Consider the following 15,384-nt stretch of genomic DNA (forward strand, 5'->3'; position numbering starts at 1 on the left):
TTTTATATACGATATATTTTGGAATAGAAAACTATTAGTAGCTTAAGTTTTTTTTTTATCTCAAACGTCTGTCGCCTTAAAATCATAGTGTATCTGTGAAACCTATAATTTATAATTTTGACTCTGTATTTGTTTATGGATCAGGATCATTCATTTGTCAGTATTTGATTTCGGAAGTAGGTCCTCGAAGTTTTTCATAATATGGACGAAATTGATAAGGAAAAAATAGCAGCTCTGCATTCACAACTACTTGTCACAACAATATGTCACCCTATGGAGTATGCAAAAGTGCTCATTCAATTGGGATACGAGCCTCTACCGCCGCGGCGTTCAACAACCCTGTTCGGTCGCCCTGCTATGATATTACCTAACGTCTTTCAATACATCAAATATATCAAGAAGTCGGACGGTTTCTTTGGGTGCTACAGAGGTTTATCTGCCAAAGTGCTTGGTTTAGTTGCCTCCAGTCAGCTTACTTCTAAGGTAATTTATGCCTGCGGTATCGATCTGCCCGAACTCAATGATCCTCCTAACATTGTTAACGACGACGAACCTAAAATTGAAGATTATTACAAGCTGTGCCGTCGAGATATGATCATGCACACTGCATCTGTGATAGTATCTTATCCTTTCCACGTCGTTTCTGTTAGGATGATGGCTTCATTTATTGGTAAAGAAGAAGAGTATAGTTCTTTATTGGGTGCAATTGTATCCATTTACCGGGACGATGGTTTACTCGGTTTCCTGCATGGTATTGTGCCTAAACTACTGGGAGATTTAACTTGTGTTGCCGTCACTGGCATATTGGCCTACTTTGTAAACAAATATTTGGTGAAAACGAAAGATCTACGTTATTATACTGTACCATTACTAACATTTGTTACAAGTACTGTGACCTATCCGCTAGTGGTTGTGTCTACATGCATGGCTGTAGCGGGTAGCAGCCTCCGTGCAGGCAATCCTCCATTGATGCCTGCTTATCCTACATGGTATGCTTGCTGGCGAGAACTTGGTAGGAACAAGCAACACAAACGTGGATCATCACTTATCTTTAGGTACTACATTGCTCCAATTGCAGCTATGCAGTAAAACCTCAACCCTAATATACAATTGCATTTATCCATTTGCGTTTATTTGCTAAGTGTTATTCCACATTCACCAAAGTAGAGATTTTGACCTCTTGTAGAAACTAAATGTGTAAAATGTTTACTGTAAATAATTTAGTATAAATGGTGTATCATGTGGATTCGTTTTGCTAGATTGTTGAGTACAGGAGTGGTTATATTTAATAAATATATTTTGTTCGACACTAGTAGTATTATTTATTTTTTACTATCATGAAATAAAACATTATGTAGCTGTCAAATTATTTTAATTTTGCTAAAGCTTGAGCTTTAATGAAACCATCAACTAAATTCTTATCTAACATTCCTATAGCTCTTCTATGAATAGCGGGAACAGCATGGGCGGCACCATTTTGTTGTTCAAAATTGATGTAATTAATCCATACTTCAATATTATCTCTACCATGATGCTGGACTAAGGCCTCGTAACATTTCCTAATATATTTTTGTAATGGCTTCTCTTGATGCATCTCAATTTCTATCATAATCTGGTGAATTTCAGCTTGTGTGGGTGGAGTCCTTATAAAATCTTCATAAGCATTTCTTGCAGCTTTCAATCCATTCTGCTCATATATTTTTTGCAAAAGTTTTGGCTTCAATGACATCACTGCTGCATGATCACATGCTTGAAATTTGTCATAACAATTTTTTAACTGAAATATATATTGTAAATGTAAATTTGCAAAATTAAATGTAAAATGAACTGTATTTAAGGGGGCAAGTACTTTTAAATTCTGATTTTGAGTGATTGTGAAAACAGTTTGCTAAAACTTTTTCTATTTTTCTTTCTTTACCTTGTCAATAGTATTTGTTGATTTCCTCCAAGAAAATCAACAAATACTATTCACTTTTTCCATCATTAAATTAATAGCATTCTATACAAAAATAGTAAACCTAAACAATGTTGCATAAATTTTAGCCTTAATTGAATACATTGCCCCCATAAAGATTGTATATATATAAAAATATTTAATTATACTTACCAAAACACTAGACTCCACATTATCAAACAAAAAGTTCCACAGTTCTATTAAATCTTCAGACTTTAACTGTTTTGAGGCATCTTTAAGTATAGATAAGACTTTATTTTCATCAGATTTATTAAGCAAAATTTTCTCTTCCCATAAAAGTCTATATTTTGGATTTTTTACCATTGCTTGATCGAGAATCTATAAATATTTCATCATAAAATGGCTAATTTGTATAAAAGGTAAAATATACAGTACATATTTGAAACAAATATGTAATAAAGTGTGAACAATAAATAAAATAGACCAATACTAATAAATACCTCAGTGTATTCATCTTTAGATATTTCATTTTCCATTTTCAACATTTTAACACCAAAAGTGTACATTTCTTTCGAAAGCAATACATTATCATGTCCATAGTACCAAGCTCGTTTAACAATGCTAATTTTTTGTAACTCTGTACAAAGTCCATCTCTCACACTGATCGCTCCATAAATATATTTCGTACAAAGTTTTTCATCTGGAAACTATAATTAATTTATATAAGATTGATTGATATGTTTATATATATTTTTTCAATCATAGTGTATATATTTGATTATATTACTAAATAATATATTAAATTGTTGGTTGTTATTGTGTACCTGTCGTAAAGCCTCTTCATATACTGCTATGTAATTATTGATTTCTTTTGGATATCTTAATTCAGCATCAACATATTCTTCAATTTCTAACCAGTGGTAGCCCTGTGAAAAAATATAATATGTAATAAAATATTATTAATCCTATTAACCTCTAGTGATTATGATTCATACTTCCAACTCTTTCATGGCTATGTAAGACCACACACTCTTTTCTGTTCTTCTATCCCAAATTTCTTTCTTGATAGAATTTGTAATTGCATCATCAATCCCATAGTTAAGTGCTAGGTCACATAATTTAAATAAAAATGCTTCCTCTGGTATATTTTTCATACCATTTCTCCAAACAACATCTGCTCTTTTGATATATTTCTCCTAAAAATAACAAATAATTTAAGTACTATAATAAATAGTTCTTAAGGAACTAAATTATCTTTTTTTTCTCATACACTTGTTTTATGTAGATAAAACATTTATTATCAATTGTTTTGTAATACTAAATTCAATGTATTATAGTTTATTGGTTAAACAAAAAATCTGAAACACTTAAAAGCATAATGTAAAATATTTTTTTCTAAGGTATTAAGATAATCATATTATTTATATACCAACATGAATATTTAAAATAATTGTATTATGTAAAAAAACAATAATAAATAAACTCAAATATTTCACTAACCTTTTCTTCCTCAGTTTCGGCTTTAAAAGCAATCATGAGCTCAATATCAAATAGATCTAAGTAAAGCATGTCAGATTCAGGGTGTCTATGAATTCCTTTGAGAAGGAATGCTCTAGCATTTTCTAGATTATTCTGCTCTTTGCTCTCCCATTTACTGGCCATCTGCCACATCTTTGGCTTATCACCATGGACCTAACAACATTACTACCATATTTACTTATACATTGTCAAATAAAAGTATTGACTTACTAAGTAAAGTCTACAGCGGAATAAATATTGTCTCTGTGTTAAAAAAAATTACTAAAGTGAGACTAATTACACATCTCATCATTTAAAATTTTTCCTTTAGCAAATATGAGTCCAATTATAACAAAGAATTATTCATTCAAGAATTACAGGAGAAATTATTTCTTGTAATTACAAAAACGTACCTGTAACATCTGGCCTAAAATAGCAGAAACAGCATAATCGAAGCCAACACTTCGGCAAAACTTTATATACTCAAAGTATATAGCAACATCATTTTGATATCTATATATAAATTGTTTGAAAACTTTATTCAAGCGCTTTGTAATGGCATATTCGATATCTTTCTTCTTTTCCGTCATTTTAGCTTGTTTTCTTCTCAGAGAAATATCTTCAAGCAAAGTCAATTCAAAAGCTATATATTGAACGAAGTCATCTTTTTCTTTAATTCTTCGCTGTATTCGATATTCAAACTCCTTACGTTTTCGTGATATTTCTCTAAAACATGATATTGTTGTGTACAGTAAGATCGTGTCGAGAAAAAGAAAATTGTTCTTTGAATTTCTTTCGAAAATAGAATATGGTAATTTAGTAGTAATTTATTACTTATAAATTAGGAATAGGATAATCAAATAAAGATCTTACTTATACCATTCTTTATATTAATTTAGTAATATTTTTATTTAAATTTTACTTACTTTATTTCTTCGTCCTCGTATAGATTAGTTCGTCGCATTTGTTCTAATTCATTTATCATGTCCTCGATACGTTGATTTACTTGTTCCGCCATCGTTAATAACTTTTATTTAGCAACTTAGATATAAAAACGATTACACGTTAAGGTTAAAAAAATTAACTGTTACAATTTCCACAATAACAAATAATGTAAACATGTGAAACTGAAATGTCAAAAATTTAGGTTATGTTTGTGACAAGATGCTTTTTTTCATTTACTTTGATCAAGGCATAAATGAAACTGACACAGAATAAAAAGAATATTCTATATTCAAACAATACGATAATATAAAGATTTTTTTTTATATTTACAAGTCCAAATTTAAAATAATTGAAAAACAAAATATACGACACGTTTTATGACTGATAGTTACAATTAAAGCAAAAAAAATAATATTTAAGCAAGTCATTATAATGAATTTCTATTTGTGATATGAAGATTATTTTATCTTCTGATGATTTTTATATAATTACAACTCAAAATATGAAAATAGTTAAAAAAACAAACTTTACGACAAAATATTTAATTACAAATATTTACAATTATAATAAGGAATTAATATTTAAGACAGTCATTAATAATAAAAGGCACTATAACAAAAATTTAAATTATTACGAATACATTATTTTATAGTTACTCTAACTGAGCCAATGAATAGAGCTATTGATTTTTACAAATTCCCATCCCACATAACTAATGAATTGATGAATCAGGCTTGAATTTCATATATTTGACCCAGTTAAATAGGAAAAAAGACAATTACTTCTCGTCACCAATTAAAAACTGTGTATAGATGTATACGTAAAACGAAATTGACCGCAACAATATGAGTATTGAATAAAAAAAGTAATTTTACTCCTTAGCAATTTTTCTATCGTGTAAGTTTATAAAATTATTATTAAACTGTTTTAATTTCATTGTCTTATTGACACAGAAGTCTTTGCAAAATAATTTTACTCTATCATATCAACGGTCTGTTAGATTTTAAGGTACATATTTTCTATTGTATTTATAAGCAAAATGCGTGCGAACTCCGCACAGTCAATATTACGATTTAACAGATTGATGTTAATCAATCAACCTTGCTTTTAAAACTATCTTGCTGTAAATTTCGTAACACCTCCATCACCATGTTCAATCATACCTCTACCTTTAAAACAATTTAACCAAGTTTTAGAAAACAATTTAAAGCTCTCCCTCTCTTCGTCAGTTTTAGATATTGGAGTGACATTTATTTCTGGAACACATCTTCCGAAGTCGATCGCCGGAAGCCAAACTTTAAAATCCGAATCCGGGGAATATTTGAATATGTCATGGCAGCCCTCGAGATTTATTACTGGAACTGGTGGCTGTCGTTGAAGTAATTTTTTCAATGCGATAAATGTTAAATTATTGTCTTTCAATGTTATTGATTGTAAATTCTTGGCCCGGCCGAGACATCTGGAAAATTATATATATATTAAGAATATTGAATTACATAATCCAAGTAATGTTTTTTAAATACTTTAACAGGATATGAAGCTATTAAAACTCTTAACTACTTAATAGTAGTGAGCGTGCATATTATTCATTATACCGAGCACTTGTATGTCACATACTTAGATGGATTATATGTTATATTATAACCAATTATAGAACTGATCTTTTTTAATATTTATCTGTATAAGTATTTTTTTTTACATTGCAATGACTTCTTACTAATATTATTTTATGTAATGAACAATGTATATAAAAAATAAATATATATATTTATAATATCAGTAAGAAGATATACTAAAGCAAATATGTATTGATAACAATAAAATTAGAATGTTTTCATAATAAAAAGGTAATTCAAGGCATACAATTGCATAATACAAACCTGAATATTCGCATAAACTGTCCATCTACTAATTTACAATTCGAAAGGCTGAATCTTCTTATTTTCAAATCCTTAGCAGTGTCCATGAAGCTAGCTATACACCCAGCCACGTTACCTTCAACTCCCACATTATCCAACTCCAGATCCGTCAATACATTAGAATTTAACACTGGTACCAAACAATTAATCATAGCTTGTCTCACTGGATTATTACTTATGTCTAAAACCTCCAAGTAATCAAAGTTTCCCTGCAACTTATTCGTTTCAGGCAGGGCATTATGAGTTATATTACAACTATTCAACTTCAAAACTTTAATTTTTAAATGTTGGCTCAATTTCAATATTGATTTGAATCCATCATCGCTTATAGAGTTCCCGCTCAAATCTATGTCTTCTAATGTTTGACAAACAGGTCTGGTTGCTTTTTCGTATGCGTTGAGTAATATTTTTATGCCATCGCCGCTTATGTTATTTCTGCTAATGTCTAATATTGTCAAATGTTTCATTGTACACATACTTTCTGTTAGATATTTCATGCCTTCATCTCCTATGTTGTTGTTAGGTAACATAATGGCTGTGATGTGAGTTTGGTGTGTAAGTGCTCTGAATAAGGGACGTATCTGTAAGGGGGAGAGTGTGTCTGAGCCTAATGCAAGTCTTCGGGTGGTATGACTTCTTCCGACAGCTTGTTGAATTTCTTCGGATGGGGCTGTAATCAATATTTATCACTATTACAAAATACCGATAGACCTAAACTATTCAACCCAGAAAATCGACATTTTTCTTTACATTTAATTATATAATTCCCTATGACTAATCTCCTTAACCAATTCTAACAATCAATAGGCTATTTATTGTTAGAATTGGTTAAGTATTTGATTTAATTAAAATGAATTATACCACAAAAACTTTTTTTAAAAAACAAGCTTTATTTAAATATGCTAAAAGGAATAAAATTAACTTCTACTATAAAACGTCATTATACAATTTTGTAAAAAAACTCTTGTCACGAGAATCAAGTACTAAGTAGAAAATTAAGTCAATTTTAAAAATTAATATCGATCACATCTTGTGTTTATTAGCACAGGTAAGTATTCCCTTTAAGAAAAGTATGAAGAAGTGTAACTAAAAATGTTATTGACACGGAACACTTCTAGATACATTACACGGTGTGTAGAAAATACGTCACTTGATATGTAATTGAAAAAATAATAAGTATTCATTAATAACTTACGTATATCCAGAGCGTCACAACACTCAAGGTACCTCTCTTCAGCGGGTGAGGCTTTAAAAGTCGTGATACAAGTATTCAATTCAGGAGATGCGAGAACTAGGCTTAGTGGATCTTCTTCTGACAGAATCGCTCCATCAGACGTCATCAAACTAAATACCGGACGGACCCCTGTTATTCTGAAATATTAAAAAATGGTGTTAACCAAAAATGTTGGCTTGTTATTATTTTAGGTAGCAATTAAGATACGGATCAACGAGTTTTGCATAGAACTTGGTACAAGCCCGTCTGAGTAGTTTACCACCTACTAATTATACATACTACCGCGAAACAGTGAAAGTGAAACTTAGTACTTTTTGTTTTGGTTTGAGCGTTGAGTGAGACACAGTTACACACTGCTATGGTGACGCATCGGAGATATGAGAAATGGTTAATATTAGTACAGCACCAATGTCTAAGGGCAGTGGTGACAACTCACCGCCCTTTGCCAGTCCATATACTTAGCAGACATAAAAAAAACAGTGATTGTTTATGAATCGAAGAACGAAATATGGATATAAAAGAAAAATATAATTTTCGATGAAATGATTTTGATGAAATTTAATAATGAGAAGAATATGCAGAATACTTTTTACCTTGGTAGAAGACTCAATTACACATTTACATGACAATTTGAATCCAAAATCGTTGAACATTATTTGTTGATACTAATAATATGTCTATATTATGTAATTTATACAATTTAAATTTAAAATAACTTACTTATAATATCTTGATTTAACTTCCTCAACCAGCCAGCTGATTGTTAGTTTGTTTATCATATCCAACTTCAAAGATATAAGAAAAACTTTGTCCTCAACTTTAACTTTAACGGCAGCTGGAGGCAATATTTGGGTTTGCATCGCTCTACCGTTTTTAGACTGCATTATACTTATCGGCTGTATCACGTTCATTGGCTGCACAATATTGGGATTGATATTTTGCATGATACTGAAACCATCGTTAGAATTCGTGTAATTAAAGTTCTCATTCGACGGATGTCTAGAAAACGTTCCAGTTTGTATTCGTTGCTTTGTTTTTTTAGTTGAAAATTCTGTATCACTGCCGCTGTTACTTGATTGGTCCATATCAGACTTCTTTCTTTGAAAACCTGCTTTCAATAATGTACTTTGTCTTTTCCATCGACGTCTCATGTTGCCTCTCGTATCTTGTAACTTTGAATTATCAAATTCCCTCGTTATATTTCTCATAGATTCGATCGACTTCATCGGACAAACATTTTCGTTTATTTGAAATTGATCGGAGTCTGAGCTGTTTTCACTGTGATCTATGATTTCACTTATGCGTGATTTCCTCGTTGAATGAAAATTGTTATCTGTTAAAGGACTGATTTTGTTAATATTGTCTATGCTATCTTTCAAGCTGTCTATTGAAGTTTTTTTTGCTACTATAGTTAACGGATCGCTAAGTTTTCGCTTCTTCGTCTTGTTCATGATACCGACATCATCATCCAACCAATCGTCGTCGACTTCATCGGGGTTTAATAAAGCTGGTTTCATTTTTGACTTCTTAACATCAACTTCAGGCAAATCTGAGTTTCTATTTCTTAGAGCGGATATAGCACTTCTGTATTCTTTGACTCCTGATGTTTTGCTGTTTCCTTTCTTTGTATTTTCTTCTTCATCGGAGGAGTTAGAGTCTGATGGAAACGCCGTTTGATTTCTCACATTTTGTGACATGTTTATTTCATCATCGCTGTCGTCGTCAATAATATTACGTCTTTTAAACGCTGGCGAATACAGTTCCTTTATTCTGCTTGTCATTTTAGACGTACTTGGGGGAGACTTATCTTGAATAGGCTTAACGGGGGTTTTAGATTTCGATCTATTCAGTATTGCCTCTGAAGGATTTGTCTTGTCACTAAGATTATTGATTTTATTGAATATATTATTGTACAAGATTTCTTCATCCTTCGTTAGGATCGTGCCTGCTCGCCATTTTTGTAGTACTTGAAGTGGAGTTTCACCAAAGTCTGTTTTAAGAGTCGGTATGGCTCCGTTGTCTAGCAATAGCTGTACCACTTCTAAATGTCCGTTACTAGCAGCATCGTAAAGCGGTGTTATACCTGAAATATTGTCATCAATGGTACTAGTGATATAATGTATAAACGTTCAAAATATTGTTCGTTTTAATTTTATTAACAGCTTCTCATATTCTACATTCATCTGATTATTTTTCTGACACTACGGATAACCATTGCCGCGAGACGCAGTTTCAAAAGGTCATAATATCCTAATCATTTGGAACAGACTATGTTTTAATAGATATTAAGAGGCATCAACTCAGTGCTTAAATTATTTTGTTCCATCATAGATATAGATATTCTAAAACGTCCCATATATATAATAGAACACATGACAAAAACATCCTAATCCAAGATCTTGAAGTTCACATTTGGGCAAGCACCACTAATTAAATTGATTTGAATATTTCTCGGATTTAGCGGCGAGGGAAAAAGTTTTGAACAAACTGCATTTGTAAGATGAAATTGTACCACATGTATATCTATAAAACATTAATGGAGCCGCGATATGAAATTGAAACCAAACACCCTCTTCAAAAGAAACTTGCGTAGCGGTTGGGGACTAAAAAGTATGTACGTGACTATAAGTCCCATGGTAGGATTTGGTACGGCATGACAGCCATGTCACCGTTAAATATAGTTCAAGTGGACTGACCGTCACAGTTGACCCCGCCCCTGTCGTTGACGCTGGCCCCGTGCCGTATGAGCAGGCGGCCCACCTCCAGGCGGCCGTGTATGCAGGCCTCGTGCAGCGGCAGCCAGCCCGCGTTGTCTCGCACGTTCACCGGGTGGCCCTTGCCCAGCAGGCGCTCCACTAGCAGCTTGTTGCCGGATATGCAGGCCTGAATTCATTCGAGTTATTTATTGAGATAAATTTTCAACACATCGGCATACTGTTCCTAAGGTTGTGAAAAATGTGAAATTGTGTTTGTTGTTGTTGTTTGAAACAAGATCGTCCGCAATTATTCTGCTAAACGTGGATGGCGAACTCGGCTCGCTGAGGTCAGATCTATCAGATGCTGGAGGCTAACGCCTCCAGGTCGGATACTATGATTAGTATCCGACCTAATTTTCTGATTTTTAATTTCAATGGCTGTTTAAAAATGCGATCGAAGATCAGCCGAATGGATCAATTAGACAGGGCAGAAGGGAGTTTTATCGCACCTTGGAAAAGGCTATTTATTATTATTATTTCTATGCCCAATAGTAGAATTTGATAGACTGAATATATAGATATTAGACATAATAACGAAACCGAAATTTTTGGTAGATAAAAGTTAATGTAATAACTTTTATCTACCAAAAATTTTGTACACTTACAACATGCAACTGTGTCTCCCCTTTCATATTCTTCTTGATGGCGAATCCTTTGCCTCTTCTTCGAGTTTCGTGTTTAGTTTCCTTCAAATCCTCCTCATTAGTGTCAGACAGATCTAATTGAAAAAATATATTATACATAACATGTACGTTACTTCGACCGGATCGAAGGACCAATCATCATCACTTAGGAACAATCATTGACTTCATATAAATATTTATCTTCTAAATTATAATATAATAATTACACATAGGTAGCAAATACGTAATTTCTATAGCGATTAGAAAATATATAAAAAAAATTTAGAAAACTGATAAAATACTATTAATTTTTTTAAAAAGGAAAGTTAGAAAAAATTTGAAAAAAAGAGACCTGTCAAATCTTCAAGGCATATATCATCTCCGATGTGTGTATCTTCGTCCCCTCCGCCAACGGAACTCTGTTCATCTTCCGATTGGTCCAGGTTATCGAAATCGTCATATCCTAAAGACCTTAACTCAGTTTTCGTTAACTCCATCTTGTCAATCTCGTTGTATTCATCTTGATATTTTAAAAGATTCTTTAAGATTCTGATTTCATATTTCTTCTTATTCCAATCTCTTGCCTAAAAATATTATAATTGTCTCAATTATTTTTAACACAATAATGTTGATCATATATTATTAAAAAAAGCAGTCAAAGTTCTTATAAAAGAAAATAAATATGTTTTTCTATCTTAGGAAAATATTTAATTAATTAATATTTAAATTTAATAACACTTTAAAATACTTGTAATTGAAATATCTTGTAAAACATTACTCACAGCATTTCTAGCATCATAGCAAGCTTTCTCGATCTGATCATAAGGTCTCTTAGCAAGGAACGACACTTCGGCGATATTGTATAATGTTGTGTACGCTTCCTTTGCAACATCTTTTATGAGTTCATACTCCTTGTAGTAATATTGTAACGCGTCATTGTAGTATCCCATGTCTTTATATGTTTGATACAAACTGTAAAAACACAATTTAAGCTTATCTATTTGTCATATAAATCTTTATATTTTTTCGAAATTATGATAATTCAACCAATTGTCACTTCAAAAATTATGATGACAGTTTCATCATAATTTTTAAATATAGGCATAAAATTTACATGGGAGGAGAATTTTAACTTTACAGAAAACCTTCTTAGTAAAATGTCCATGAAATACAAAGTATTTGTTAATTTCATATTCTTATTTCATCTATATCATTAAGTTCCTTTTAAAAACATCCAAATCTTTTTGTTAACAATATTTGGAAAACAAACAATTATCTAATTGTGTCATTTAGCTGACTTAGGCCAGTCACCTGTTTGATGCCAAAGCTCTTTGAGAATATTTGTTGACTCTTATACTGTTCTGAAATGTCTTGGTTCTTTTCAATAACATCAACTCGTGTTTACCTGACGTAAATAGGAATCAATGTCTTCCCACAGTCCCCGGCCATTTCAGCATGATCTAACATCTTCAAATAGAACTCAACAGCTCCAGCATAGTTTCTCAAATGACAAGCACCATCTCCTAGTTTCTCATAGAGCATCTTAAATGTTTTATGGTCTGATGGATCCGTGGATATGAGTAAGTCTTCTGTGTAACATATGGCAGCGACTGTGGCAAAGATAAAAAATACTATAGAGTTGAGATAATATGACACTACAATAATATGATTTTCTCACCCGTAGGGTTTGTGAGGATAAGTAGTCTTTTAGAATGGTAAAATTAGCTTATATGACTACCATGTACAATAACAAACTATTTGAAGAAGAAAAATAATTCAAACTATAATATACAAAACACAAACAATACAAAATTCAAACTATATTATACTTTAGAATTGATTTACTGAATAAAATATTAAAATATTGCTGAGAACTCTCATTTAAAAATATGAGTAATAAATCTGACTAACCAACTTTAAGATTAGACTCAATGTTTTCTCTCTCTTCTTCATCAGGAGTTTTTAATTTCCAGGCTTTGAGGAGAACTTGCTTTGCACTTTGGTAATCCGACATCTTACACAATATATCACCCTTAGTGGATAAAGTTTCACATGATTTTATGACCTGAAAATTATGATGATAGATAAGTATTGTCAGGGCTTTGTTTATGGCTATTTATCAATGCAACTATCTATCAATAAATACAATATTGTATGATTAAGAGAATCACTATAAGATTTGAAAATAATATATAAAAGTTAAGCTATGTGCCAGCCAGTATAAAGTAAATAAGTGATCAATAAATGTTGAATATTTTGTGACTACTTGATAAGCTTGCTTATAATTATACTAGATAAAACATTTTAAATTAAATTTTAACAATGTGTTATTTGCAATAGCTGTAGATCAATTTAAATATAGATAAAATAATTCATACCTTATCTTCAAGTCTACTGGCAACTTCCAAAGCTTTATTCAAACAACTCAAGGCTTTGGCATAATCTTTTTTTTTATTACTATGCAATAAAGCTTCTGTGGTGTAACAGTTGTGAAGAACTTCATAAAGATCCTGATTTGAACAAATTGTTATAGCTTTATGTATGCAGTCGATTGCCTTGTCTAAATGTCCTAGGTGCTCTTGTACTACTCCAATGTTAAGGAGCAGACGGGCTCTCATATCCATTAATTCTGTTTTGTTTATTTTGCCATTCAACCTGTAGATTATTTTATAATTAAAATGAGAGAGATAATGCTATCTCGCTTTTTCTTATTGTAAAATTGGAGTGCTATTTTATTTCATTAAGTAATACTTGATGCAGAAAGATTACACTGTCACTTGAGTGAAGTTTCATATCAATAATTGTATATGTTCTGTTACATTTAAACCACTGAACCAATTATGACTAAATTAGGTACAAAGCAGGCTTGAATTCCAAGGACAGACTTTATCCCTTTGAAGGGTAAAAAAGTAGCCTACTGTATAAATGTAAAAAAGTATATATAGGGTAAACCCTACAAAGGGATAAAGTGGGCTACTTTTATATTATATAATTTTATACTTTTATAAAGTTGAACATGCAGAGTTGTTCATATGTTCTTGAATAATTTTCATAATAAACTGTAAACAATGCGGGGAAAGCCATGGGTAAAGTCCAGGGGATTTTCCTTTTTGTTTGAATCAAATTTTAAAGAAATAGTCTTTAATGCTTATATGTTTTGAAGGCACTAGAAAATTTAATTTATGCATATTAACCAGAAAATCAAAAATTACTTTATATACAAAATATGTTGAAACCATATTTTATTTATAACACCAGTTTTATTCATTGGAAAGGCAAATTGCAAATAATAAAAGTAAAACTATTAAATTAATAAAAACAATCAAACATCAATCAGATAGTATTGAAGCATATTTACTTCTCACAGAGCACTAAGCTCTTCATGAATGCTTTCTCTGCTGCCGTTAATGATTGTTTTGCTTCCCCATCTTCAGCAGAGCTCTGTCCGCGCAACAAATATATCCTTCCAAGCGTAGCCATTGCTCTTTGCTCTTCCACTAAATTGTTTAATTCTTTTGCAACAGCTGTAAAATAATAAATATTTTTTTATAGTGATTTAAAGTATTTCATAAAACAAATATATTGTATTAATTAATAGAAGACAGTGTGAAGTTTTAGTTTTTAAAATGGCAATATTTGAGGTATATATATCTTCCAAGTAATTTGTTTTGGATAGCATTGGATAATATAAAACATTACCTAAATGACGTTCTTCATACTTAAGTGCCTTATCAAACTCTGCCATAAGCATGTACATCTCTCCTATCATCCTATTACAAGTGCCCCACTCCATACGAAGCCCGAGATCTTTACAAACAGCAGCCTCATTTTTATACTCTTCTAATGCGTCACTATAGCGAGTTTGTTTGTAATAATAAGTTGCTAAATCATTGTAAGCTTCAGCTAAAGCACGTCTATTGCTACCATTTAATGCCTTTTTCTTCTTTCTTATAAGTTCTGAAAGAAAATCAAACTTTTAACTTAAGTCGATCTTTTATTAAATCAAAACATGTGTTATAAATAATTACTCTCTTCTTCCATGACTGAGAAATATAAACTTAGAGCATTACATAAATTATTATTAAAATAAAATATGGCATTAATTGATTTATTAATTGGTAAATAAGCTTAAAATCTTAAATTAGCGCTTTTTATTGACAATATCTTTTGACTTGAATTTTAATAATGACATTGACAATTAGACAGATGATTGGATAAAATGGCGGTACTTTTCTATGGTTAAGAAAAATCATAATGTTTTCATAATTTTAATTCAAGAAGATTAGAATTTTTTGAAAAAAAATTGATGTAATAATTTATTTACATAAAGCTTATTTTAAGAACTCGTTTTAAAAATACCTACTTTTAAATGTACATTTGGCATAAATTTTACAAAAGTAAAAATCTTTTAGTATTACAAAAAAACACATATTTCATAGATAAATTAAGTCTTAAAGTATTTTATATTTCCTAT

At 31.1% G+C, this 15,384-nt stretch overlaps 3 protein-coding genes across 4 annotated transcripts; 1 reads left to right on the forward strand and 2 right to left on the reverse strand.

The window, feature by feature from the left end:
* The first annotated feature begins 149 nt into the window (after positions 1–149).
* Positions 150–1,312, forward strand: LOC125069381 (mitochondrial carrier homolog 2-like). The gene has a single exon (XM_047678858.1). It carries the CDS (start codon positions 202–204, stop codon positions 1,087–1,089), a length of 888 nt encoding a protein of 295 aa, XP_047534814.1. The 5' UTR covers positions 150–201; the 3' UTR covers positions 1,090–1,312.
* Positions 1,313–1,355: 43 nt separating this feature from the next.
* Positions 1,356–4,568, reverse strand: LOC125069380 (U3 small nucleolar RNA-associated protein 6 homolog). Its single transcript, XM_047678857.1, has 8 exons — positions 4,360–4,568; positions 3,847–4,159; positions 3,416–3,607; positions 2,911–3,111; positions 2,740–2,841; positions 2,416–2,622; positions 2,108–2,293; positions 1,356–1,777 (listed from the first exon to the last, which is right to left on the reverse strand). Exons 1-8 carry the CDS (start codon positions 4,449–4,451, stop codon positions 1,367–1,369), a joined length of 1,704 nt encoding a protein of 567 aa, XP_047534813.1. The 5' UTR covers positions 4,452–4,568; the 3' UTR covers positions 1,356–1,366.
* A 403-nt stretch (positions 4,569–4,971) lies between these two features.
* LOC125069422 (tonsoku-like protein) lies at positions 4,972–15,082 on the reverse strand. Of its 2 annotated transcripts, none has more exons than XM_047678914.1 (14): positions 14,981–15,082; positions 14,610–14,867; positions 14,269–14,434; positions 13,289–13,565; positions 12,822–12,975; positions 12,316–12,520; positions 11,693–11,882; positions 11,263–11,494; positions 10,893–11,005; positions 10,228–10,414; positions 8,252–9,614; positions 7,493–7,668; positions 6,259–6,967; positions 4,972–5,837 (listed from the first exon to the last, which is right to left on the reverse strand). In XM_047678914.1, exons 2-14 carry the CDS (start codon positions 14,701–14,703, stop codon positions 5,492–5,494), a joined length of 4,212 nt encoding a protein of 1,403 aa, XP_047534870.1. In that variant the 5' UTR covers positions 14,704–14,867; positions 14,981–15,082; the 3' UTR covers positions 4,972–5,491. The 2 variants fall into 2 exon arrangements, with proteins under 2 accessions (XP_047534870.1, XP_047534869.1); XM_047678913.1 differs by having other exon boundaries at positions 14,939–15,079.
* Between the last annotated feature and the right edge of the window lie 302 nt (positions 15,083–15,384).

Source organism: Vanessa atalanta, chromosome 15 (genome assembly GCF_905147765.1).
Source record: "Vanessa atalanta chromosome 15, ilVanAtal1.2, whole genome shotgun sequence".
NCBI lineage: Eukaryota > Metazoa > Arthropoda > Insecta > Lepidoptera > Nymphalidae > Vanessa > Vanessa atalanta.

Excerpts from the sequence above, each read along its gene's own strand:
- LOC125069381 (XM_047678858.1), top strand. The coding sequence starts at position 202 with ATGGACGAAATTGATAAGGAAAAAATAGCAGCTCTGCATTCACAACTA.
- LOC125069380 (XM_047678857.1), bottom strand. The coding sequence starts at position 4,451 with ATGGCGGAACAAGTAAATCAACGTATCGAGGACATGATAAATGAATTA. Across the intron at positions 3,112-3,415 it reads CCGAAACTGAGGAAGAAAAG|GAGAAATATATCAAAAGAGC; the intron begins GTTAGTGAAATA and ends TGTTATTTTTAG. Across the intron at positions 2,623-2,739 it reads ATGAAGAGGCTTTACGACAG|TTTCCAGATGAAAAACTTTG; the intron begins GTACACAATAAC and ends AATTAATTATAG.
- LOC125069422 (XM_047678913.1), bottom strand. Across the intron at positions 13,566-14,268 it reads AGCTTAGTGCTCTGTGAGAA|GTTGAATGGCAAAATAAACA; the intron begins GTAAATATGCTT and ends AATAATCTACAG. Across the intron at positions 9,615-10,227 it reads GGGCGGGGTCAACTGTGACG|GTATAACACCGCTTTACGAT; the intron begins GTCAGTCCACTT and ends ACAATATTTCAG.